General features: G+C 40.8%; 1 protein-coding gene across 2 annotated transcripts in view; it reads right to left on the bottom strand.

Annotated features, from left to right (window-relative positions):
- Positions 1–322: 322 nt before the first annotated feature.
- Positions 323–25,792, bottom strand: part of LOC132819124 (elongation of very long chain fatty acids protein 4-like) — a 60,916-nt gene continuing 35,446 nt past the window's right edge. Inside the window, exons 5-8 of one of the 2 annotated variants that reach the window (XM_060830516.1) lie at positions 16,823–16,879; positions 14,430–14,544; positions 12,178–12,305; positions 323–4,397 (exon numbers count right to left, since the gene is read on the bottom strand). In XM_060830516.1, the coding sequence (XP_060686499.1) occupies positions 4,230–4,397; positions 12,178–12,305; positions 14,430–14,544; positions 16,823–16,879 (468 nt within the window). In that variant the 3' untranslated portion in view covers positions 323–4,229. The remainder of the gene's footprint in view (positions 4,398–12,177; positions 12,306–14,429; positions 14,545–16,822; positions 16,880–25,792) is intronic. The other variant, XM_060830518.1, reaches the window with a different exon arrangement.

Below are 25,792 nucleotides of genomic sequence, written 5' to 3'. Positions count from 1 at the left end.
GTCTGCTGATATGTTTGCAAATCAATAAATGGTTAATGTTTTCTTCGTAGCAGTAGTTAGTATTTCTGAAGTAGTCACCTGAGCATGCAAATGTTCAACAACCAAGACTTATAAAGAAAATAGAAGATGCCCACCTCAGGCACAAACAATAAAAACACAAAAAGGTCATGCTTAAAATTAGTTCTCAATTAGTATCAATTGCAAATCAAGTAACACTAATGCTTCAGAGGTCCTTTCCCTAATAAATTTCATTATGTACTGTAATCAAATTAAAGGATAGTGTTTACTCCCCCCCACCCCCCCCAAACAACCCACCCACAATATTTATATTTTCCTTTGAATTTAGGGTTTTTTTATACTTTTCACCTATATCTCATAAATATGCAAGTCACATGTCAGTCAGCTCTCTAACTTCTTGTTTGGTTATTAGTACTAGTCTTCAGACAAAAGGAGTGTAGAAGCCCAATGAGAGAAAATAGTTGAACTACAAATCTTCCCAACAATTTTCACCTCATACCAGCAATGACAATTTAGTTAGGTATAATGAAATAACATTGCAGAAGCTGGAAGTTTAAAATAAAAACAGAAATTGCTGGAGAAGTTCATCAGGCTTGGCAACATCTGCGGACAGAAAGCAGAATTAACATTTGGAGTTCAGTGACCTTTCTTAGCTCATTGGACTTGAAACATTAACTGCTTTCTCTCCACAGATGCTGCCAGACCACCTACTTATTTAGCATTTGGTTCCACTGCCGTTGGTTGTCCTCCAGCAACTCACCATTCTGCCATTTGACCATCAAATTTAAGTTTCAGCAGGCTTTCTGATAAGTGATGGAGAACTACAAGCATTAGAGAAAAGCTCAGTTCTGCTTTCAGCTAATGTTTAAACAAGGCACTCCATTGTTCATTGTTAAAATGTGATGTCACAGTATTCCCTTTTATTTAAAGTAACTTCAGTGTCGCAAATTGTCACAAAAAGGGGAAAAGAAGTTGAGACCAATGAATGAATGAATGAGAAAAACTGGTGAAGGGACCAAAGCACAAATGAAAATAATATATTCAAGAAACTACAGTAGATCAGAGCAGATAACAAAATGAATGGCAGACCACAAGTCAAAGACTTGAGAATGTGAGGCGAGATAAAGGATGAGAAAGTGGCCCACTCTTCTAGCCTGCCCAAGTCCTTCTGTAGCCTTCTCATCTCCTTCACACTTCCTGTCCCTCCACCTATCTTTGCAGCATCTGCAAACTTAGCAACGATGCCCTCAGTTTCTTGGTCCAGATTGTTAGTGTATAACATGAATAGTTGTGGTCCCATCACTGATCTTTGTGGAACTCCACTAATCACAGCTTCCCTCCTGAAAAGCCCCCTTTATTCCCATTCCCCAAGTTCTGCCAGTCAGCTAATCCTCTATTCATGTCAGTACCTTGCTCCTTACACTATGGGCTTTTACACTATTTGGCAGTATCCTATGCAACACTTTGTCAAAGACCTTCTGGAAATCCAAATAGATCACATCCACTGTCGACTTGCTCATTACCTCCTCAATGAATTCTAAAAGATTTAATCAGGCATGACTTCCCCTTGATGAAGCCATACTGACTCAACCCTATTTTATCATGCACTTCCAAGTACTCTGCAATCTTAGTCTTAATGATGGACTCAAAATTCCTACCAACGACCGAGATCAGGCTAATTGGCCTATGATTTCCTGTCTTCTGCCTCCCTCCCTTCTCAAACACGTGTTACAATCACCTTTTTCCAATCTTTGGGATCCTCCCTGACTCAAATGAGTCCTGAAAGGTCACCATCAAAGCCTTCACCATCTCCTCAGTGATCTCTTCAGAACCCTGCGATGTGGCACACACAGTCCAGGTTATTTAAACAACTTCAGAGCTTTCAGCTTCCCCAGCACCTTCTCCACATTGATGACCACTACACTCCTTTCTGCCCTCCGACTCTCAAAAGTTCTGGTATGTTTACAATGTCTTCCATGTGAAAACTGATGTAAATCGTATACAGTTCCTCTGCCATTTCTCAGTTGTCTATTACTACTTCCCCAGCCTCATTTTCCAGCAGTCCAATGTCCACTCCTGCCTCTCATTTACCTTTAATATATCTAAAACTCTTGCAAACTTCTTTTATATTAACAGCTAATATATCCTCATTTCATCTTTTCCTCCCATTATTGCTTTTTTTATTTGTTCTCTACTCGTTTTTAAAAGGCTTCCCAATCATCTTCGCTACATCATATGCTTGGTTTTGTTTTTCTGCTGTCCCTGACTTCCTGGTCACTAGCTCAGGATCACAGAGAGAAACTAAGTACTTTTAACACCAAAACTGAAAATAACCAGCACAGGAGAGACTGGGGATTAAATCTAATCATTTATAAAACATCTACATTTATAAGTCTAGTAGAAAAATAGGGATCCAATTAGAATGATGTTTCACTAAGATTTTAGGGTTTATCTTTTAAATCAGCAATTTTAAAGAGTTAAAGTATGTTTACATTATTTAGTGTAAAAATATCTTTTGCTCGTGCAAGAGAATGATTGAGCTTTCTGTTTACTGAGGGATCAAATACAATGCAGTCCTTTTTGAAGAAGTGCCATTTTCCAGTCAAGTCAACCACAAGTGAAACGAAGAACAATGTTATCACAACTCAAGAAGAACAACATACCATGTGAATGTTGCCAATCAGAATGTGTTAGTATATCCCTCAGCATTAAGCCTGATTAGATCCAAAAAATAACTTTACACGGATGATCACTGTTAATGTCATCCCCTCATGTCATCCCTTCACAAATGGGAGAGGTGCAAGATAGAAAAGAATCTTATGCATTAAAATATATTCTTAAATGCATCATAAAGCTAACAGTGCAAATAGGTCACTTGTGTCTCAGCTCAATAGAAGACAGCTCATAATCATGTAAATTAGAAAACACTACACTAGAGGTCTACTAAACAAAGGTTGGCACTTGAGTACTTGTACAAATAGGTACAAATGATCAAAATCTATGTGTTGCTTCCTGAAGATATCAGTTATTCCCCTTTTACAAAACAAATTTTCCTGTAATGTGAGCTGTTTTGAGAGGTTGGAAAAGGGAACCTCGAACAGTGGCAGCCTTTTTGGTGAAATGCCCGTACATTGAAGCAGCACATACAAAATGCAGCTTAAAACAAAAACAGGTCTTCAGTTGCAGAGTTTTTCACTATGGCTTCTAATCATCTTTCAACATGCTCAAAAATGTTAAATGTCCAACCCAAACCCAAAAAAGAAAAATATTTGTGGCAGCAGCATTAATTTGACAGCTTTGTATTTTGCTTCACAAAGGTGTACCAGGAGGGAAGAAGGGCTCTGCGCAAGTCAACTGAATATGAACAAAATCGAGTTGTGAAAGGGAACAATTCACTGAAATCTGAACCTAATTAAATACAGTAAAATGCTCACTTGAGAAAGTACAGTGAAGATTTTGAGTGACATGTGGTCACAGACGAATGGATGGTAAATGGGCATAACTGAAATTTAGCTGGAAAAATGAATTACCCAAGAGCACCTTTGCACCATGGTTCAAGAAAGTTACAAGAATCACAATCATGAATTAAGAAAATAATGCATGATGATCCCCTGGCAACAGTAGCAAAGTCCAAATTGCTCTGCAGCAGTCAAATGAAACAACTCATTTTTATCTTACAGTGCTGAATCTCAACTGTTCCAGCTTCAATTGCAGCACAGTGAAGTAAATGAGGTGTCACTACCACCACCACCCCATGCCACCACTTCTCATCAGGACAGCCATCTGTACAAAGAGAGCAAAGCAAATTTTCATGCCCAAGCTTTTATAGAACAGTCCCTGGCATGGAGGAAGATCAGTAGCAAAAGGTGAAATCCACAACAGAACACAACCAGATAGATCCTATGGAACTGGAGATTTCTGTTTATTACAGGGCTGTCGAATAAACTTGGCCAAAGCACTTGCTTTAAATTTAAATAATTAAATGGTGACCTATTACAAGGTGATTATTATGAGCTGTAAGAAGAGGGAACTTCAAAGTAGAGACACAAATAACAATGACGACAGCAATATTTAACACAGCAGGTTTTCTACAATGACAAAGAATGCATTTTAACCTTTCGTGACATGAAACAAAACGCGCGTTTATCGTGAGAACTTTGACACAGATATTCCCAAGTCATTAAAGAAACTAAAGACAGTCTTTTCAAAATTTATGCTTTTTTGATCTTTTTCTGTATATACGTTTTATAGTAGAAGTTGCTGAAGAGGATAATGATGGTGATGATGTAGATGAATACAAAAAGGTTAAATCCATCTGGGAAGTCACAGTCCGTGAAAAGATTATAGGAGGTGTGCACAGCGATTCCAAAAAACTGAAGCTAGAATTCAAAAACAAAAAGGAATGTCAGCATATTTGTTACTTTTCTTGTAAGGTTTACTCTGTACACCAGAGCTTTCCTGGGCCCACTCAAAGTATGAATCCATCTTTGAGATACTAACCTACTAGATATTACCAGCTATTTCTATTTTTCATTTATTTCAATGTTTTCTTTAAATGCTTATTGCAAGAGGGCCTACTCCACTTCATACACACACATGCAAAGCCCAACGGCAATACATTACAGCCAATGTACCCTGTCATTTTCCTATAGTATATGGGTGATTTGTTTAAGTGCACAGGTATTTTACCATTTTTGGTGCAGTTATGTATTGAGATAATGCTAAGCAGATCATACAAGAACTTTCAATTCCGTGGCTTAGAGGGAGCATTGCTGACAGGTTGTCACCTTGCACAGAATTAGCAGTGCTGGAAACTGTTACTTCTATTCAGCATTCAAGCATATAGTGCACATTTTGAGATCACTGTAAGAGGACCATAATTGTCAGTACTATCTTTGCAAAACGGAAAAGGCAATGACACATTAACACTGCAGAGAAGTCTTAACACACACACACAAGACCGAGTCAGGATTACCAGGTCTTTTCCAAACTGGAAAGTGGTGGACTGCCAAAATGATCAGGCCCAGGGCCTCAATTATTTATTATCGATATTAGTGACTTGGAGGAGACGCAGAGCATAATGTAATCAGAAACTGCTAGTGGAACTCAGTAAGTTGAGCAGCATCTCAGAGTAAAAACAAAGTTAACTGTTCAGGACGTTGCAAGTCCTGAAGAAGGGTCACTGGTCCTGAAACATCAACTCTGCTTTCCTCTCCACAGATGCTGCCAGACCTGCTGAGTTTCTTCAGCAATGATTGTTTGTTAAACAGGCTTTTCAATTTATATTTCTTGCGTATTGTGTGGATTGATTACAAGTTTAATTTGTTAATTGAATAAGACCAAGAGAAGTACCAGAAATTATTTACTACATAAATTGTTAAAGTTAATTAAATAAAGAGTTATGGCTGGGCAGGTGATGTGCCGCAACTGTATGATGTGGGAGCTGGCTGATCCCATTGTGAATGGCAGTGATCACATCTGCAGCAAGTGTCATTTGCTGAAAGAACTCCAGATCAGAATTGATGATCCGGAATCTGACCTTCAAACACTCCGGCACATCTGGGAGGGGGCGAGTTACCTGGACAATTTGTTTCAGGAGGCACCTGACTGAATTTGAATTACTTAATCTGTCAGTGATCAGGAACAACAGGGTGTGACTGTAAGTAAGGCAGGTAGGGGGATTCTGAGTTCAGGAGTGCAGGAGCCTCAGTCCTTGACCTTGTCCAACAGATATGAGATTTTTGCTCCCTGTATGGATGAGGAAAAGAGCTGTGGACAGGATGAGCCAGCTGACCACAGCACCAGGATGCAGAAGGCCATTCAAGAGGGGGGAGCAAAGAGACAAGTAGTTGTTACAGGGGATTCTATAATTAGTGGGCAGATAGTATCCTTTGTGAGCCAGATCGGGAGTCCTGTATGGTGTTTTGCCTGCCAGGTGCCTGGGTGCAGGGCATCTCTGACCGGCTTGAAAGGATATTAGAACAGGAGGGGGAGGATCCAGTTGTTATGGTCCACACTGGGACTAACAACATAGGCAAGGCTAGGAAGGAGGACCTGTTTGGAGATTATCAAGCCCTAGGAAGGAAAGTGAAGTGCAGGTCCTCAAGGGCCATAATCTCCAGATTACTGCCCGAGCCATGTGCTAATTAGCATAGGCATACAAAAATTAGGGAAGAAAACACATGGCTAAGAGATTGCTGTGATAAAGGGGAATTCCATTTCATTGGACATTGGCATCAGTTTTGAAACGGGGGATCTGTACCGATGGGACGGTCTCCACCTGAACCGATCTGGATCCAGTGTTCTAGCAAAAAGGATAAATAGGCTGGTCACAGGGACTTTAAACTTGTGAGTCAAGGGGGAGGGAAAGCAAAAGCGACAGGGAATATGGAGTTAAATGGAAAGATAAACAGCAGGATAGCACGTGTGCAGGTGGGTTTAAGCTCAAAGCAGATAGGAATGCGGCAAAAAGGAAGGATAACTTAGGACATCCAATATCTTTAATAATGATAAGAAACTTAGCATTAAGGCACTTTACCTGAATGCCCGTGGTATTCGTAACGAAGTAGATGAATTAACGGCACAAATCATCATGAATGATTATGATGTGGTAGGCATCACAGAGACATGGTTGCAGGAGGTTCAGGACTGGCAGTTAAATATCCAAGGATTCACAACTTATTGAAAAGACAGAAAGGTGGGCAGAGGGGGTGGGGTTGCCTTGTTAGTTAAGAATGAAATTAAATCTATGGCACAGAATGTCATAGCGTCAGATAATGTAGAGTCTGTGTGGGTGGAGTTGAGGAACCACAAAGACAAAAAACCATAACAGTGGTCAGGACCAGGGGCGTAAGATGTACTGGGAAATAGACATGACATGTCAGAAAGGCAAAATCACGGTGATCATGGGGGACTTCAATATTCAGGTGGACTGGGTCAATAATGTTGCCAGTGGATCCAAAGAAAGGGAATTCATGGAATGCTTACAGGATGGCTTTTTGGAACAGCTTGTGATGGAGGCCACAAGGGAGAAGGCTATCTGGACTTAGTGCTATGTAATGAGCCAGACTTTATAAAAGATCTTAAAGTAAGGGAACACTTAGGAGGCAGCAATCGTAATATGGTACAGTTCAGTCTGCTGTTTGAAAGAGGGAAGGCAAAAATCGGATGGAATGGTGTTACAGTTAAATAAAAGTAATTACAGAGGCATAGAGGAACTGATGAAAATTGTCTGGAAGCAGAACCTAACAGGGAAGACAGTAGAGCAACAATGGCAGGAGTTTCTGGGTGTAATTGAGGATAGAGTACAGAGGTTCAACCCAAAGATAAGAAAGATTATCCAGGGAGGTTGTGGGGTGGGGGTGAAATTAGAATAGCCATGGCTGACAAAGGAAGTCAGGAAATGTATCAAAGAAAAAGGGAGAGCCTATAAAATGGCCAAGAGCACTGGGAAATCAGAATTTTGGAAAGACTACAAAAACAGAGAATAACAAAGAGAAATAAGGAAGGAGAGGATCAAATATGAAGGTAAGCTAGCAAGTAATACTTGAAATGATGGTAAAAGTTTCTTTCAATACATAAGAAACAAATGAGAGGCAAAAGTAGACATTGGGCTGCTCCAAATTGATGCTGGAAGGCCAATGATGGGAGATAAGGAAATGGCTGAAGAACCTAAGTACTTTGCATCAGTTTTCACAGTAGAAGACATGGGTAATATCCCAACAATTAAGGAGCGTTAGGGGGCAGAGTTGAGTATGGTAGCCATTACGAAAGAGACAGTGCCAGAAAAGCTAAAAAGGTCTAAAAGTTGATACATCTCCTGGCCCCAATGGGCTACATCCTAGAGTTCCGAGGGAGGTGGCTGAGGAAATAGTGGAAACATTGGCTGTGATCTTCCAAAAGTCACGGGAGTCAGGGAAAGTCCGAGATGATTGGAAAATTGCTATTGTAACCCCCTTGTTCAAGGAAGGATCAAGACAAAAGATGAAAAATTATAGTTCAATGAGCCTAACCTCATTTGTTGGTAAAATTCTAGAATCCATCGTTAAGGAAGAGATTTCAAAATTCTTGGAAGTGCAGGGTTGGATTAGAACAAGTCAGCATGGATTTAGTAAGGGAAGGTCATGCCTGATAAACTTGTTAGAATCCTTTGAAGAGGTAACAAGTAGGTTACGTCAGGTAAACCCAGTGATGTTATCTATCCAAACTTCCAAAAGGCCTTTGATAACATGCCTCATGGGAGGCTGCTGAGTAAGGTGAGCTGGCATGGATTGAGGATTGGCTGTCTGGTAGACGGCAAAAAGTTGGGATAAATGGTTCTTTTTCAGAGTGGCAGCTGATGACAAGTGGTATCCCACAGGGTTCAGTGTTGGGGCCGGAGCTGTTCACTTTATGTATTAATGATATAGACGAAGGGACTGGGGCCGTTCTGGTGAAGTTTGCCGATGATACAAAGTTAGACAGACAGGCAGGTAGTACTGAGGAGGTGGGGAGGCTGCAGAAAGGTTTAGACAGTTCAGGAAAATGGTCCAGGAAATGGCTGATGAAATTCAACGTCAGCAAAGTGAGGTCTTACAACTTGGAAAGAAGAATACAGACAGGGACTATTTTCTAAACGATGAAAACATCTATAAAACAGAAGTACAAAGGGATCTGGGAGTGCTAGTCTAGGATTCTCTAAAGGTTAACTTGCAGGTTGAGTCCGTGATTAACAAAGCAAATGTAAATGTTGTCATTTATCTTAAGAGGGTTAGAATATAAAAGCAGAGATGTGCTTCTGAGACTTTATAAAGCTCTAGTTAGGCCCCATTTAAAATACTGTGTCCAATTTTGGACCTCACAATTCAGGAAGGACATACTGGCACAGGACCACGCCCAGCAGAAATTCTGATGGATGATCCCTGGAATGGTAGGCCTAACATATGAAGAACAGCCAAGGATCCTAGGGATTGTATTCATTAGAGTTTAGAAGGTTGAGGGGAGATCTAATGGAAACTTACAAGATAATGCATGGCTTAGAAACGGTGGACACTGGGAAGTTGTTTCTGTTAGGCAGGAAGACGAGGACCCATGGGCACAGCCTTAGAATTAAATGAGGAGAGATTCCTTCAGCCAGAGAGTGGTGGGCCTGTGGAATTCATTGCCATGAAGTGCAGTGGAAGCTGGATCATTAAATGTCTTCAAGGCAGAGATTGATAATTTCTTGATCTCGCAAGGAATTAAGGGCTACGGGGAGAGTGCGGGTAAATGGAGTTGAAATACCTATCAGTCATGATTAAATGGCAGAGTGGACTCGATGGGCCAAATGGCCTTACTTCCACTCCTATGTCTTATAGTTATAAGAACGATTTGGATGAGAATATAGGAAGCTCGGTCAGTAAGTTTACACATGACACCAAAATTGATGGTATAGTGGACAGTGAAGGTTATCTAAAGATCTAGGGCGGCACGGTGGCTCAGTGGTTAGCACTGCTGCCTCACAGCACCAGTGTTTCAGGTTCGATTCCAGCCTTGGGTGACTGTCCGTGTGGAGTTTGCACATTCTCCCCGTGTCAGCGTGGGTTTCCTCCGGGTGCTCCAGTTTCCTCTCACAATCCAAAGGTGTGCAGATTAGGTGAATTGGACATGCTAAATTGCCCTTAGTGTTAGGTGCATTAGTCAGAGGGAAATGGGTCTGGGTGGGTTACTCAGAGGGTCGGTGTGAAATGGTTGGGCCGAAGGGCCTGTTTCCACACTGTAGGAAATCTAATCTAAATGTAAGGAATCTAGTCTGATTACAAAGGGATCTTGAGCAATTGAGTCAATGGGCCGAGCAGTGGCAGACGAAGTTTAAATTTGGATAAACGTGAGGTACTGTATTTTGATAAAACAAACAAGGATAGGACTTATACAATTAATGGTGGGCCCTGGGTAATGTTGTAGAACAGAGTGGTTGAGGTACATAATTCTTTGAAATTTGCATCACAGGTAGAGTGTGTGGTAAGGAAGGTGTTTAGCATGCTTGCCTTCAGTGTTCAGACCTTTGAGTACAGAAGTTTGGGCGTCATGTTGAGGTTGTAGAGGATGCTGACGAGTCCTCTTGATGAGTACTGTGTGCTGTTCTGGTCACCCTGCTATAGGACGGAAATTATTAAACTGGAAAGGATTTGGAAATATTTACCAGGTTGTTGCTAGGAATGGAGGTTTGAGATATAAACATAGTCTGGAAAGACTGGCACTTTTTCCCTGGAGCATAGGAGGTTAAAGAAGGACCTTATTGAGGTTTATAAGATCATGAGGGGCATATATAAGGTGAATAGCAATAGTCATTTCCCTCGGGTGGGGGGATTCAAAACTAGGGAGCATATTGCTAAGTTGAGAGGAGAAAGTTTTAAAAAAGGACATCTTTTAACACTGAGTGGTTTATGTGTGAAATGAACTTCCAGAGAAACTGTTGTATGTAGGTACAATCAACGTTTGAGAGAGATTTGGATAAGTTTGTGAATAGGAAAGGTTTGGAGGGATTATGTACATGAAATCCAAAACATTAGCATGCAGATTCGGCAAGTAATTAAGAAGGCAAATAGAATTATGGCCTTTAATGCTAGGGAATTGAAGTTAAAAACACAAGGAAGTTTTGTTCCAACTTTTGCTATAAATTCTGTGTCTTATGATCTTGTACTCCACAACCACCTGGTGAAGGAGCAGCACACCGAAAGCTAGTGTTTCCAAATAAACCTGTTGGCTTATATCCTGGTGTTGAGAGATTTTTAACCCTGTTGCAACAAGACAGGGCGTTGGTGAGGCTGTGCCTGATGCATTATGTAGAACTTTGACCCCTATATTAAAAAATGGATGCACTGGCTTTGGAGGCTATTCAAAACAGATTACTTGGTTGATTCCAGGATGAAAGAGGTTGACATATGAGGAATAGCTAGACAGGTTAGGTCTTTATTCATTACAGGGCAAAAAAGTGAGGACAGCAGATGCTGGGGAGAGTATGGTGCTGGAAAAGCACAGCAGGTCAGGCAGTAACTGAGGAGCAGGAATGCCGATGTTTCAGGCAAAAGCCCTTCTTCACGAATGAGGCCTCAATCCTGATGAAGGGCTTTTGCCTGAAATGTTGACTCTCATGCTCCTCAGATGCTGCCTGACCTACTGTGCTTTTCTGACACCACACTCTCAACTTTATTCATTACAATTTAAATCTTGAGGGGCAAGCTTACTGAAAGATGCAAGACTCAGGGTGGATGTTGAGAAGATGGTTCACCTACTAGGGGAATCTCAAACAAGGGGACATAATTGTAGAAGGGGATGCTCATTTAAAACTGAGATGCAAAAGGAGTTTTTTCTCCCAAAGGGCAGTCAATACTTGGAATTCTCTACCCCAGTGAGCTTTGTCGAGGCTAGATCATAGAGTATTTAATCAGGAGTTAAGTAGATGGGGGCACGGTGGCACAGTGGTTAGCACTGCTGCCTCACAGCGCTTGAGACCCGGGTTCAATTCCCGACTCAGGCGACTGACTGTGTGGAGTTTGCACGTTCTCCCCGTGTGTGCGTGGGTTTCCTCCGGGTGCTCCGGTTTCCTCCCACAGTCCAAAGATGTGCGGGTCAGGTAAATTGGCCATGCTAAATTGCCCGTAGTGTTAGGTAAGGGGTAAATGTAAGGGTATGGGTGGGTTGCGCTTCGGCGGGTCGGTGTGGACTTGTTGGGCCGAAGGGCCTGTTTCCACACTGTAAGTAATCTAAAGTAATCTAAAATCTAATCTAGATCTTTGAAATATGAGGTAGTTGACAGCTCTGTGGAGATGGCATTAAAAGGAGCCGAGGCCTCGGCCAAATCAGCCACAAATCTTGTTAACAGTGGGGCAGACTTGAGGATCGAATGGCCTACTCCCATTTCTATATTCTTATTGCAGCAAATGAAATCGGCATTAAAAGTGCAAAAGTCTGATCCACAGCAAATTTTCACAATTGAAATACACATTTGTAGCGTCACTTAAGTATTGTTTAAGGATAAGATGTCTTTTCAGGTATGAAGATTCTTGTGATGCACAACATAATATCTGAATGTTTTATATACTATCAGATTTTTAAAAATATTTGCAGATTGTCTTTGGCTCACATGTATAACAAAAACCCCACAGAGAATCACACCATATGAATATGAAGCAAACTTACCAGCTGAAGCATAGTGAGATGACGCTTCCACCACAAGTACTTCTGCATGTGTGGCCCCATTGCAGCAATTCCATAGTATAGGTACATCACAATATGAACAAAGGAATTTAACAAGCCGATGAAGAAGGCTGAAGAAAAGAAAGAACATTTGCTTGCAGCTATACAAGAGATCAAGTTTGTCAATAGCTGAACAATTCCATTCGTTATGAAAAAGGCTCATGGTCGAGTTATCAGCTAATTTGTTCAAACAAAGAACCAGCAGCAACCAATGGTCTTTCCTGTGTTGCAATGTTCTATTCATTTGGAAATGAAAAGTTAGGAGATAATTTAGAAAAACAGAGAAAGAAGTTTCATATCAGCTGACACAAGGAGTACAATGTGCAGGAAAATATGGAGAAGACAGAAGAAATGACAGTAAGTGAAATGCTATTTCAAAAATCTGGTGCAGACAATGTGTGAATGGCTTCTTTCTGTGCTGAAACAACTTTGGGCTGAATATTTTCATTCTCAGGTAAAGCATTGTGTCATTGCCTCCAGTCTGCCACAGTTCACAACTACTTGTCTCACACAATCTTGAGCTTTTCAGCTCATTAATTATACTACGGAGCTGTTTGATAGCCTTCTTCCATAACTGTATAGCAGCAGAAGCAGAGTCACTCACCACTACTGTGAACTTCTGCATTCATCCCACAGGCACTTTATTTAAAGCCTAGCTGCACACCACTTCCAAACGACAAACCAGGAACTGCCCTTCACACTGTTGGACTTCACCATTGTCACCTACCGGGGTGAGGTGAAGAGGAGAGAAATGATTTGGAGAGGAGGGCAGACCTGGCCAAACCCAGGAAACCTGGACCCAGTTAGCATCCAGAGACAGTGCAATAACCTAAATTAAAAGAAACACCCACCAGTTCAGGAATAAGGTTACTGTGTATCAGAAGACTATGTACCATCTTCTCTCTGCCATCCCACGTTCGTAGAGCCATCACTCACATGAGCTCTACTACTGCACACACATCAAAGCTCATGGACTGTGACTCTCACTATTCCATGTATCACAAGTCAACAGCCCTCATCCACCTCATCTTACAATAACTAACCTATTCCGTCCTCTATGCTTTCTATTGACTCACCGGGAGCCATCCATCATCTCTCCTGCATTATCATTCATTACTCTTCTATCCATGTCGAACAAACTCACTCTCCCTTTGTCACATTGCAGGAAGAAATGTGGCTAAATCCCCTAGACTGATATCTCCACACCACCCTGACTGACCTACCTACTTGAATTCTGTGACTAGATGAATGTCACTGACAGGGGTGACAGTGGCCCAATTCCTGGATTTCAAGATCACAGTTCATTACATTCTGATAGCACCAAGTGTTTGACAGACAGTGGCCAACCACCCAGACTGGAATTGAGTATGCCCCTGATCTGAACTTGTGATGCAGCAGCACCCCTTGACTAATGCCCTTTAACATATTATCGCCCAGTTCCCTTTGAATTTCACACATGGCTATTTACTTGAAGCCCGTGCAGCGTGTTTGCCATGCAAGCTGTTGGGGACACTGATATAGTCCTGTGCTTTACAGCAACATATCCACCCTCTTTCTGTGCATCACTCCCCACTGTGATAATCTGCCTGCCTCTCCCTCTGCACTGAAACACAAGAGGCTGGCAGCCTTCAAGTAAAGACAACGTGAATAAGTGCTTAGAAATCAAGCCCTATGGAGGGGCAAAGGAAATTTCTCAGAAATGAGCAAGTTTAAATATATAATTAAAGGGAGAAACTGAGGCTGTTCCTCATTAGAACGTAAAACAGAAGAATTCAAATTTATGAGACGTTTTGATCATATAAGTAGGAAAAGACTGTTTCCTCTGGCAGGTCATGGGCAGAAGTCATGGCATTAATTTGGACAGTGCTTTCAAAGGGCCAGCAAGGATAAAAAAGGTACTGAACAGTATACTTCTATCATTACAGATATTTTGCTCAAGTTATTTCTGCTCTACAACAGCACTGAGAGACCTGAATACGTTGATTATAAAACACCAGGATATTTGCCAACAATTCTGCTGATAACGTGCTCCAGTTTAAAAATGATTCAATGGAAGAAAGATGTTACTTGCAAATAATTTTAATTTTAAAGTATTCTTGTAAAATTTGATTTGAAAAGTCAATGACTGAGCACTTCATGTAAAAGGATTTTCACAAAGCTGTATTTGTCCTGTTGGCCACAAGTTGAATACTTACACTGACCCCCTGGTACATACTTCACTCCAGCCCACCAGTTGAAAATCATTGTACCATGGTGATAAACATGAAGAAATGTGATCTGATTATACTTTTTCCTCAGAATGAAAAATATCTGTCCAAAAGAAAATACAAAAAAAGTCAAAAGGGCTGCAGAAATGATGAAAAAAAAGGATGGAAACTTGTAGGATCCATAATACAGGTTCAAGGGAGATAAAATAGTTAATCCATTCTGCTTCGCCCCTTGTCACCTCTTGGCAATGAACAAAAACGTTAAATGGTCACCGTGAGAGACAAAACAAGAGAACAGTCAATTTTTAGGTTGTTACTTTTCTGAAAACTGACAAAAGAATTCTAGATTGGTGCAAAGAGTAAGTTGGAATCAACTGTACTTCATTCACAATGATGTTAAATTCAGGAATACAAAGTTCATTAGATTTGATGTACAGTATGTTATTTAGGATGCTCTCTAATTATCTCAGACAGACAGACTAGTCTATCACCAGACCAATGCCATTAATAATGTTAGGCTATATAAAGCATTTTTTTTAAAAGTGTAAAATCTCCAAGGAGATACTAGTATTGATTTTATTCAAATTCCATTTTGAAGCCATGAAAATCATATTTCACACTGGGAGATTAAATTTCTAATAGGATTACATTCAGTCTCTTCTTGCATGGTACTCCACAGAGATGAATGTCAAAATAATTTAGCAGCATGGCAATTGAAAAACATGCTTAGAACATTCATTAAAAATGCTATGGCATAACTGATGTCATTCAATTTTTTTTTATTTCACAGCATACTTTACCAGATAGTAAACAATATTAGTAAGCAGATGCATTTCTAGAGTTCTCTTAATTGTCATGGTTACATATGCAAATGTAGGCAATGCAACACTAATGTGCAAAAAGTAACAAGTTTGCAGCTCATTCTCCCTATCCATAAGCCAAGTCCTGAATTTTAGATGGTGATAATTAATTTTTTTTTGGCATTCATAGCCAGGATACGAACCCTCTTATCAAAAGCGATCCCAAATAAGCAGGCACCCAATTCACCATACTATTACTGGCAAGGAATACTCATTTCAGGTTTGATCATGTAATCGACAAGTTTCCATTCTGTTCCAACAGAAGTTGAAGTTATCTCAAAAACATGGATGAACCAGGTTTAGAAAAGAAGCGCAAACTGTATTTTGACGTCAAAGAAAAACGAATAAAAATTGCAATTATACAGCACTTCACTGCTTCCTTCAGCAACAATCTCATAGCACTGAACAAAAAGTAAAAGTCATTGAACTGTAGCAACTATTCTACATGTAAATAGGGCAGCTATTTTACATGGAAATATCTTCCCAAGAAGCCATGCGTTGAGTGACTTGTTCATTTATTTTTGGTGGAATATGTTACCAGTGGAATGCTGGTCAGGACACTGAAAACCTTTGGTCACCTTCCAATAGCACAGCATCATTTAATATCCAGTTCAAAAAGCACTTAGAACATAGGACATAGAACATAGAAGGATACAGCGCAGTACAGGCCCTTCGGCCCTCGATGTTGCGCCGACCGAATCCTACCTAACCTATACTAGCCCAATAACTTCCAAATGCCTATCCAATGCCCGCTTAAATGACCATAAAGAAGGAGAGTTCACCACTGATACGGGCAGGGAATTCCATGAACTCACAACCCGCTGTGTGAAGAATCTACCCCTAACATCTGTCCTATACCTACCACCCCTTAATTTAAAGCTATGTCCCCTAGTAACACCTGACTCCATTAGCGGTAAAAGGTTCTTAGTATCTACCCTATCTAAACTTGGGGCATTAACTTTCATCTCCAGGCAAATCATTAGCCTATTTTAGTGGTGCCAGTCTTAGAATAGAGCTTGAAAGCATTTTTCACTTTTAAGTGAGAATCAACCATACTGTATCAAGTCATGAGTTATAAGTGTACTGGTTAGTTGTCTCAGCCAAATTAATGCACGCTCAATAATAGTACCTTGCCAGAAGCAGTGAAAGCAGTGACATTGTCCTAATGAATTACACTCAATCAATTATTAGTCATTTATTCATATATGGTAAGTACCATGGCACACGCAGTTTTATTGTCAGCATGAGTTAGTACTGTTGTGCCAGAGGTGCATTCACTAATCACTGCAAATTGGAAAAAAAGTGAAGTTCCAAAAAAAAACCTCCAATGGCACACTTGGTCAATTAGTAATTGAATTGTGAATGTTAGTTTCCAATTCAAAAACCTCTTTGAAGGGAAAATCTGAGAAAAGCGATAATATTGTCTCTTAAGAGCAAAAAGCATTTTGAAAACAATGTGCAATGTAATCACTGAAAAAACTATAAGTACAGTCTTTCCCATATTAAAAGTTGATCACTTACGGTGTCCATCAATTCAATGACTTTAGAGAAGAAAAACCACCAGCAGACATTTGCCATCTGTAAACAGACAAGGGTGATGAAGAAAAAGCTGAAAAGATAAAGGCTAAAATAAAAATATAAAATGGTAGACATGCAAAGTAAGCCTATTGCCATCACGAAAGAAATGTTGGTACTGTGAGCAGGCATTTTGCACGGAAATTTACTGATAAAAATTCTGCTCAAAGATTTTCAGATGTCTGTTTATTTCCAATGCTTCTTTTTACTTGAGATTTTCTGCGTTCCCTCACTTGCACCTTGATTCAATTTGACCTGCCACTGTTCTGCAAGGCCTATTTTTGAACTTCAGCTATTTGCCAAATGGGCAGATCAGCAGTAGATGGAATTTAACCCTGATGTGTGAGGTGATACACTTTGGAAGAAGTGACAAGACAAGAGAGAGTACTCAGAGAATGGCAGGTCACTAAGAAGCTCAGAGGGGTAGGGAGATCTTAATGCACTGCCCGAGTATCCCTGAAATTGCCATGGCAGGTTAATAGGGTAGCTAAGAAGCACACTTTATCCAAACAAAAAGTGACACAGATAGAAGAACAGGAAGGTTACGTTAGAGCTGTGCAAAACTTTGGTAAGGCCACAGCTGGAGTATTGTGCGCAGTTCTGGTCACTGCACTATAAGAAGTGCATGACTGCACTGAAGTGGGTGAGGAGGAGATTCACCTGGGATGGAAAAGTTTAGCCATGAAGAGAGGCCAAATAGATTCTGCTCTGAAGAAAGCAACCTGAGAAAGCAGACTGGAGACACGAATGAGGTGTATAAGATTGAGGAGCGTGGATACAGTGGATATTAAGCAACTGTTCCTCTTAATTGAAGGATCAGCAACAAGGGGACATAATGTCAGGTGAAAAGGAGGCTTGGTGGAGATTTGAGAAAAATATTTGTCTTAGAGGGAGTCGGGCACCTGGGATACACTGTCTGGGAGGGTGGTTGAATTGGGAAACCTCACAAACTTTAAAAAAAACATACTTGGATGAGCACTTAAAATTTCATAACTTTCAAGGCTATGGGCCAAATGCTGGAAAGTGGGATTGGTATAGATTTTCAGCAGTTTTCATCAGTGCAGTATTAATGGGCTGAAGGGCCTCTTCTGCATTGTATGATTCTATGAGTTTGGCATCACCTGTAAATGTAGCCAAATTGCAGTCAGTCAGATTTTAAAATCCAAACCAATGCTGTAATTTAAAAATACTGGTAGCTCCAAAGCCGTTTTTGGGGGTGTTTCACTCAACTTGCTTGGCCCAAACCATTGCCCAAAATAACTGTAGGCACAATGGGCTATGGTCTGCTTCTTCATTGTAACAATCTAATGATTCTACAATGAAAGTACACTCTCTTTGGCTAGTTACTAACCTATGCCAATGATTTATGCATATTTCCATTGCTTTGGAAATGTCTTTTGTAAATCCAGGTACATATAACAGAGTTCCCAACAATAAACCTACATTCTCACTTTCTAAATAAGGTCAAAATGGAAACGGGTTTGGCAGGGTCTTCCCAACCTGAATCTATATTTGACAGATATCTAGCTAATTGTACAGATAATTCTCAAATTTATTCCTGATATTATTTTGCAAGCTATTGAAGCAAAATTGATGTGTCTGTTATTGCCTATATCTGCTTTGTTACCTTTTTGAAAATGGGAATGTCAACCAATTTCCGATCCGCTAGAACCTCCTGAGAGACAAGTCAATTCCTGTATTGACAAACCTTACTTACTAAACTGCAATAAATACTACATATCCCTGAGCATTTATTTACTTTGATTCTGATTATTGATTTGCTTCTGTATTAAGTGGTCAGATTTTACAACACATTGTCATTGGCAGGGCAACATTCACCCATAAATTGCGACGTGCGATAATCTTTAAAGTATTATACACAAAAAATGCAATGTGTATATTTTGCTTTAATTTCCAATTATTAGGAATGTGAACCCTGAGTTGGTGCTTAAATCTTGGTCCCAATGAATGACCAGATTATCTATACAGTTGTTAACAACCTCATGATCTATGTGTACACTTAATATTGCAAAGTTGAACAAGACCATTTTAAATCAATATTTGTTTTCTGCATCTTCATATGTTGATTCACATTTTCAAATATAACACATTGCAGATTATGCATTAATTATAGAAAATTTGTGCAATTAGTGCCCAGTGTTATTAATTCCATAATTAAATAGTAGTAGAAACATCAAATTCTTAAATATATATGTTACCACAACAAGGCAATGAAGTGTGACACGTAGTGATTGAGTGAGCATTCAATTAGAAAAAGTGCAAAAATCAGCTGAAATAGTACACGCAGGTCATATAAAATTAAATTGTTGAACTGGAAATTGTATGTTAGGGTTCGATCGTGCTGGGGTACTGGAAGAGGCATTAATCTTCCTATGCCGAAATACCAGGCTACACTACTCAATTTATACTTAGTCTTCAGATTCAAATGCAGAAAAGTGAGAGTTTTGCACTATTGAAACTTTGTGTAGAAGATGCAACTTGAATAAAATAACTAATGCTCAATAGCAAGGGAGAAAGATTCACATTTTTGGACCAATGGAATCTCTTCTGGGATAGAAGTGACCTGCAAATGAAGGATGAATTGCACCTGAATTGGAAGGGGACTAATTTCCTAGCAGGGAGATTTGCTAGAGCTGTTTGAGAGGATCGGAACTCGTCGGAGGAGTAGGAGACTCAGGGAGATAGTGAGGGAAAGAGATCAGTCGGAGACTGGTATAGTTGGGAAAAGGAGCAAGTCAAATACCTAGGGGAGGTAGGAATAAAGCAGAGTAGGAGGTAGCACTGATAAATTTAACTGCATTTATTTTAATGCAACAGGCCTAACAGGTAAGGCCGATGGACTTGGTATGGTTGGGAACACAGGACTACAATATCATAGCAATTACAAAGACATGGATCAGGGATGGACAGGATGGCAGCTGAACATTCCAGAGTATAAGTGCTATTGGAAGTTTAAAAAAGGGGACAACAGAGCAGGGAAATGGTGTTTTTAACTAGGGATAACATTACGACTGTACTTAGGGAGGTATTCATGGGAATATGTCCAGAGAAGATATTTGGATAGAATTGAGAAATAAGAAAGGGATGATCACCTGAATGGGATTGCACTATAGTCTCTCCAATAATCACTGGGAAATTGAGAAACAAATTTGTAAGGAGATCTCAGTTATCTGTAAGAATAATATGGTGGTCATGGTGGGGATTTTAACTTTCCAAACATAGACTGGAACTGCCTGAATGTTAAGGGCTTGGATGTGGAATGTGGCAAGTGTGGACAAGAAAAGTTTCTTATGCAGTATGTGGATGTACTTACCAGAGAAGGTGCTAAACCTGACCTGCTACTGGGAAATACTTCAGGGCAGGTGACTGAGGTAACAGTGGAGGAGCACTTTGGAGCCAGTGAACATAATTCTATTAGCTTAAAATAGTGATGGAAAAGGATAGACCTGATCTAAGAGCTAAAGTTCTAAATTTGCGAAAGGCCAATTTTGATGGCATTAGGCAAGAACTTTCACCGGTGTCCCGCAGGGCCCGGTGACAAGCGGTGTCCCGCAAGGTTCAGTGTTGGGGCCACAGCTGTTCACATTATATATTAATGATCTGGATGAAGGGACTGGGGGCATTCTAGCGAAGTTTGCCGATGATACGAAGTTAGGTGGACGAATAGGTAGTACTGAGGAATTGGAGAGGCTGCAGAACAATCTAGATAGTTTGGGAGAGTGGTCCAGGAAATGGCTGATGGAATTCAACGTGAGCAAATGCGAGGTCTTGCACTTTGGAGAAAAGAATTAAAGCATAGACTACTTTCTAAACGGTGAGAACTTTCGTAAAGCCAAAGTACAAAGGGATCTAGGAGTGCTAGTCGAGGATTCTCTAAAGGTAAACATGCAGGTGGAGTCCGTGATTAAGAAAGCGAATGCAATGTTGTCACTTATCTCAAGAAGGTTGGAATATAAAAGCACCGTTCTGCTACTGAGACTTTATAAAGCTCTGGTTAGGCCCCATTTGGAGTACTGTGTCCAGTTTTTGTCCCCACACCTCAGGAAGGACATACTGGCACTGGAACGTGTCCAGCAGAGATTCACACGGATGATCCCTGGAATGGTTGGTCTAACATACGAGGAACGGCTGATGATCCTGGGATTGTATTCATCGGAGTGTAGAAGATTTAGGGGAGACTTAATAGAAACTTACAAGATAATACATGGCTTGGAAAGGCTGGACGCTAGGAAATTGTTTCCGTTAGGTGAGGAGACTAGGACCCGTGGACACAGCCTTAGAATTAGAGGGGGTCAATTCAGAACAGAAATGCGGAGACATTTCTTCAGCCAGAGAGTGGTGGGCCTGTGGAATTCATTGCTGCAGAGTGCAGTGGAGGCCGGGATGCTAAATGTCTTCAAGGCAGAGATTGATAGATTCTTGATGTCTCGAGGAATTAAGGGCTACGGGGAGAATGCGGGTAAGTGGAGTTGAAATACCCATCAGCCATGATTGAATGGCGGAGTGGACTTGATGGGCCAAATGGCCTTACTTCCACTCCTATGTCTTATGGTCTTAAAAGTTGATTGGGGACGGATGTTCAAGGGAAAAAGGGATGGCTAGAAAATGGGACGCCTTCAAAAATGAAATAACGAGAGTCCAGAGACAGTACATTCCTATTAGGGTGAAGGGCAAGAGTAGCAGGTGTAGAGAATGCTGGATGACTGGAGAAATTGAGGTTTTGGTTAAGAATAAGAAAGAAGCATATGTTGTCAGGTAGAGACAGGTATGGATAGCAGAGATCGAGTGAACGTATAGAAGAGTATAAAGGCAGTAGGAGTATACTTGAGGGGGAAGTCAAGAGAATAAGAAGGGGACATGAGATAGCTTTGACAAATTAGGGTTAAGGAGAATCCAAAAGGGATCCTGTAAATACATTAAGGATAACAGTGCAACTAGGGAGGGAATAAGGCCCATTAAAAATCAGCAAGACTGCCTATGTGTGGAACCATAGGAGATGGGAGAGATACCAAATGAGTATTTTGCATCAGTGTTTACTTTGGAGAAGCATATGGAAGATAGAGAATGTGGGGAAATAAATAGTGACATCTTGAAAAAAATGTCCATAATAGAGGTGGTGGTGTTGGCCATTTCAAAACACAAAAGTGGATAAATCCCTAGGACCTGATCAGGTACTCTTGAACTCTATGGGAAGCTCGGGAAAAGATTGCAGGCCCCCTTGCTGAGATATTTGTATCATCAATAGACACAGGTGAGGTGCTGGAAGACTGGAGGTTGGCTAACGTGGTGCCACTATTAAAGGTAGTAAGGACAAGCCAGGGAACTATAGAGCAGTGAGCCTGATGTCAGTGGTGGGCAAGTTGTTGGAGGGAATCCAAAAGGACAAGATGTACATGTGTTTGTAAAGACAAGATCTGATTAGGATTAGTTAACATGGCTTTATGCATGGGAAATCACATCTGACTGACTTAATTGAGTTTTTCTTAAGTAGTAAATGAAGAGGATTGATGAGAGCAGAGCAGTGGGCTTCAGTGTGGCATTTCAACAAGATTCCTCGTGGTAGACTGACTAGCAAGGTTAGATCAGATGGAATACAAGGAGAATTAGCTATTTGGATGCAAACTGGCTCAAAAGGTAGAAGACAGAAGCTAGTGGTGGAAGATTGCTTTACAGACTGGAGGCCTGTGACGAGCGGTGTGCCACAAGGATCGGTGCTGGGTCCGCTGCTTTTCATCATTTATATAAATGATATGGATGTGAACAAAAGTACGGTTAATAAGTTTGCAGGTGACACCAAAATTGGAGGTGTAGTGGACAGGGAAGGTTACCTCAGTGTACAAGGAGATCTTGATCTGTTGGGCCAATGGGCTGAGGAGTGGCAGATGGATTTTAATTTAGATAAATGTGACGTGCTGCATTTTGGAAAGGCATATCAGGGCAGGACTTGTACACCTAATGGTGAGGTCCTGAAGAGTGTTGCTGAACAAAGGGACCGTGGAGTGCAGGTTCACAGCTCCTTGAAAGTAGAATCACAGGTAGATAGGATAGAGAAGGCGGCGTTCGGTGTGCTTTCCTTTATTCTTCAGTGCATTGAGTACGAGAGTTGAGAGGTCATGTACAGGACATTTGTTGGGTCAATTTTGGAATACCACGTGCAATTGTGATCTCCCTCCTAATGGATTCAGCAAGGGTTCAGAAAAGATTTACAAGGATGTTGCCAGGGTTGGAGGGTTGAGCTATAGGAGAAGCTAAATTTGCTGGGGCTATTTTCCCTGGAACGTTGGAGGCTGAGGCATACTCTGAAAGAGGTCTGTGAAATCATGAGGGGCATGGATAGGTTAAATAGACAAGGTCTTTTCCCTGGAATGGGGCAGTCCAAAATTTAAGGGCATAGATCTAAGGTAAGACTTAAAATGGAAGTAAGGGGCAACATTTTCACGCAAAGGGTGGTTCATGCATGGAATGAGCTGCCAGAGGAAGTTGTGGAGACTGAGACAATTACAGCATTTAAAAGGCATCTGGGCGTATATGTGAATAGGAAGGATCAAGAGGAATGAGTCAAATGCTGGCAAATAGGACTAGATTTATTTCAGATATTTGGCCAGCATGGACGAGTCAGAGCAAAGGGTCTGTTTCCATGCTGTACATCTCTATGACATCAGTATTACACTTCTGCAAACAATCACAACATTTATACTGATTGCACAGGATACAGATCTAAACTTTTTAGTGGGCAGCACGAAGGCTCCGTGGTTAGCACTGCTGTCTCAGTGCTAGGAACCCGGGTTTGATTCCATCCTTAGATGAGTGTTTGTTCATTCTCCCAGTGTCTGCCTGCGTCTTTTCTGGGTGGGGGCTGAAAGTGTGTTGCTGGAAAAGCGCAGCAGGTCAGGCAGAATCCAAGGAGCAGGAGAATCGACGTTTTGGGCATGAGCCCTTCTTCAGGAATGAGGAAAGTGTGCCAAGTAGGCCAAGATAAAAGGTAGGGAGGAGGGACTTGGGGGAGTGGGCATTGGAAATGCAACAGGTGGAAGGAGGTTAAGGTGAGGGTGATAAGGTGAGGGTGATAGGCCGGAGTGGGAGTGGGGGGCGGAGAGGTCAGGAAGAAGATTGCAGGTTAGGAAGGTGGTGCTGAGTTCGAGGGTTGGGACTGAGACAAGGTGGGGGGAGGGGAAATGAGGAAACTGGAGAAATTGTAGTTCATCTCTTGTGGTTGGAGGGTTCCTAGGCGGAAGATGAGGCGCTCTTCCTCCAGCCATTTTTTTCTGAGTGCTCTAGTTATCCCCCTCAGTCCAAAGTGTGCAGGTTATGTAAATTGGCTATGCTAAATTACCCCAGTGTGCAGGGATATGGTGCGTCTGGGTGGAATGCTGCACCAGTGTGGACTTGATGGGCTGAATGGACTGCTCCCACACTGTAGCGATTCTAGGATTTTAAGTCACTATGCATAATACGATTATTGGAAAAGCAAGATCGGGATGGGGATTTTCACAGTTAATGTAAAAGTCTCTGTTGATCATACAGGTTGTACAAATGTTTCTATTAAAAGGAACAGTGCTGCTGGACTATTTGCTTTGTTTAACTTTTAAGTCAATTCGGTTTCATATTGGGAAATTATCTATTTTGATTAAGTGCTAGTTCCAAGTACTCAGAAGGGAAGTGTCATGGTAACCTCAGTTGGTGCAAGAACAGAATTAAACCACTTTTACTCTCCCCTGTAAACTACCTAATCCAACATCCAAGAAGCACTGTTATTATGCCAGTGTGAATCCATCCATTTTCCCACACAAGCCATTTTCTGAGAGATTGACTACTTGTAAACAGAGTTCAGCTGTGGTCTACAACTACATTGAGATTAAACCTTTCCCTCTTCTGGGGAACATAAAAGCAAATAAACAAACTGAACCATTGAAGGAGCCATCTGCCTTGTAATACAAACAACTTTCCAACAAGAACATATTAGTAAAATACTTAAGTCAAATTATTTAGCATTTCAGCATGGCACCCCTTACAAAATGGCCTAGCTTTTCAATGGCACCGAAGCAAAATCAGTAATCACTGGAGGATGTTGTTTTAATACCACCATTGAAAACTGCATAAGTAGGGAAGTTAAAAATCACAACACCAGGATATAGTCCAACAAGTTACTTGGAAGCACCAACCTTTGGAACATTGCTCCTTCATCAGGTTGTTGATGATCACCTGATGTAGCAGCAGCGCTCCGAAAGCTAGTGCGTCTAAATAAACCTGTTGGGACTATAACCTGATATTGTGTAATTTTCAACATTGTCCACCCCTGTCCAACACCAGCACCTCCATAATCATAAGTGGGAAGGGAGTAGGCAGCAGCAAGGAAAATTCAATCACTTATCAGTTATGAGCCAACATGGAATTCAGGCATGGAGAAGTATCAAGGATATATTCTTGTTTCTAACAGTCTGTTCACAATGTTCCCTGCCAGGTGACCAGATAGATCCTTGATAACATGTAACAAATAAATAAAAGGGAAACAAGTAGCAAAACCAAAGGAAAAAAAAATCAATTAATGCATAAACAATACCTGCCAGTGTCTCAATTACATATATTATTTTTCATATATTAGCCTGTACTGGGAGCATTGATAGACGATTTAAATCAGGAAAGCAGGGAATAATGCCAGAGATTCTGATCCTGCTCACACTTATTGTCTAACTAGGGTGAAGATAAATAATAACAATTAGCACTGAAAAAAATTGTCCACAAGTGGAAACTAGCACTTTGTCTGTTCCCTAGAAGGTATAAGAACCAAATGCAACTTTTGTGTAGCTGTCCTACCTAATTCAATAAAGAATCAGAATGAACTTGATGTGTTTGCCCACAAATCTATCAGAGAACTGTTATTATTTGCAGATAAAA

Source organism: Hemiscyllium ocellatum, chromosome 9 (assembly GCF_020745735.1).
Source record: "Hemiscyllium ocellatum isolate sHemOce1 chromosome 9, sHemOce1.pat.X.cur, whole genome shotgun sequence".
Lineage (NCBI taxonomy): Eukaryota > Metazoa > Chordata > Chondrichthyes > Orectolobiformes > Hemiscylliidae > Hemiscyllium > Hemiscyllium ocellatum.
The sequence above is the reverse complement of the archived record's forward strand: the minus strand, read 5'-3'. Positions and strand labels throughout refer to the sequence as shown.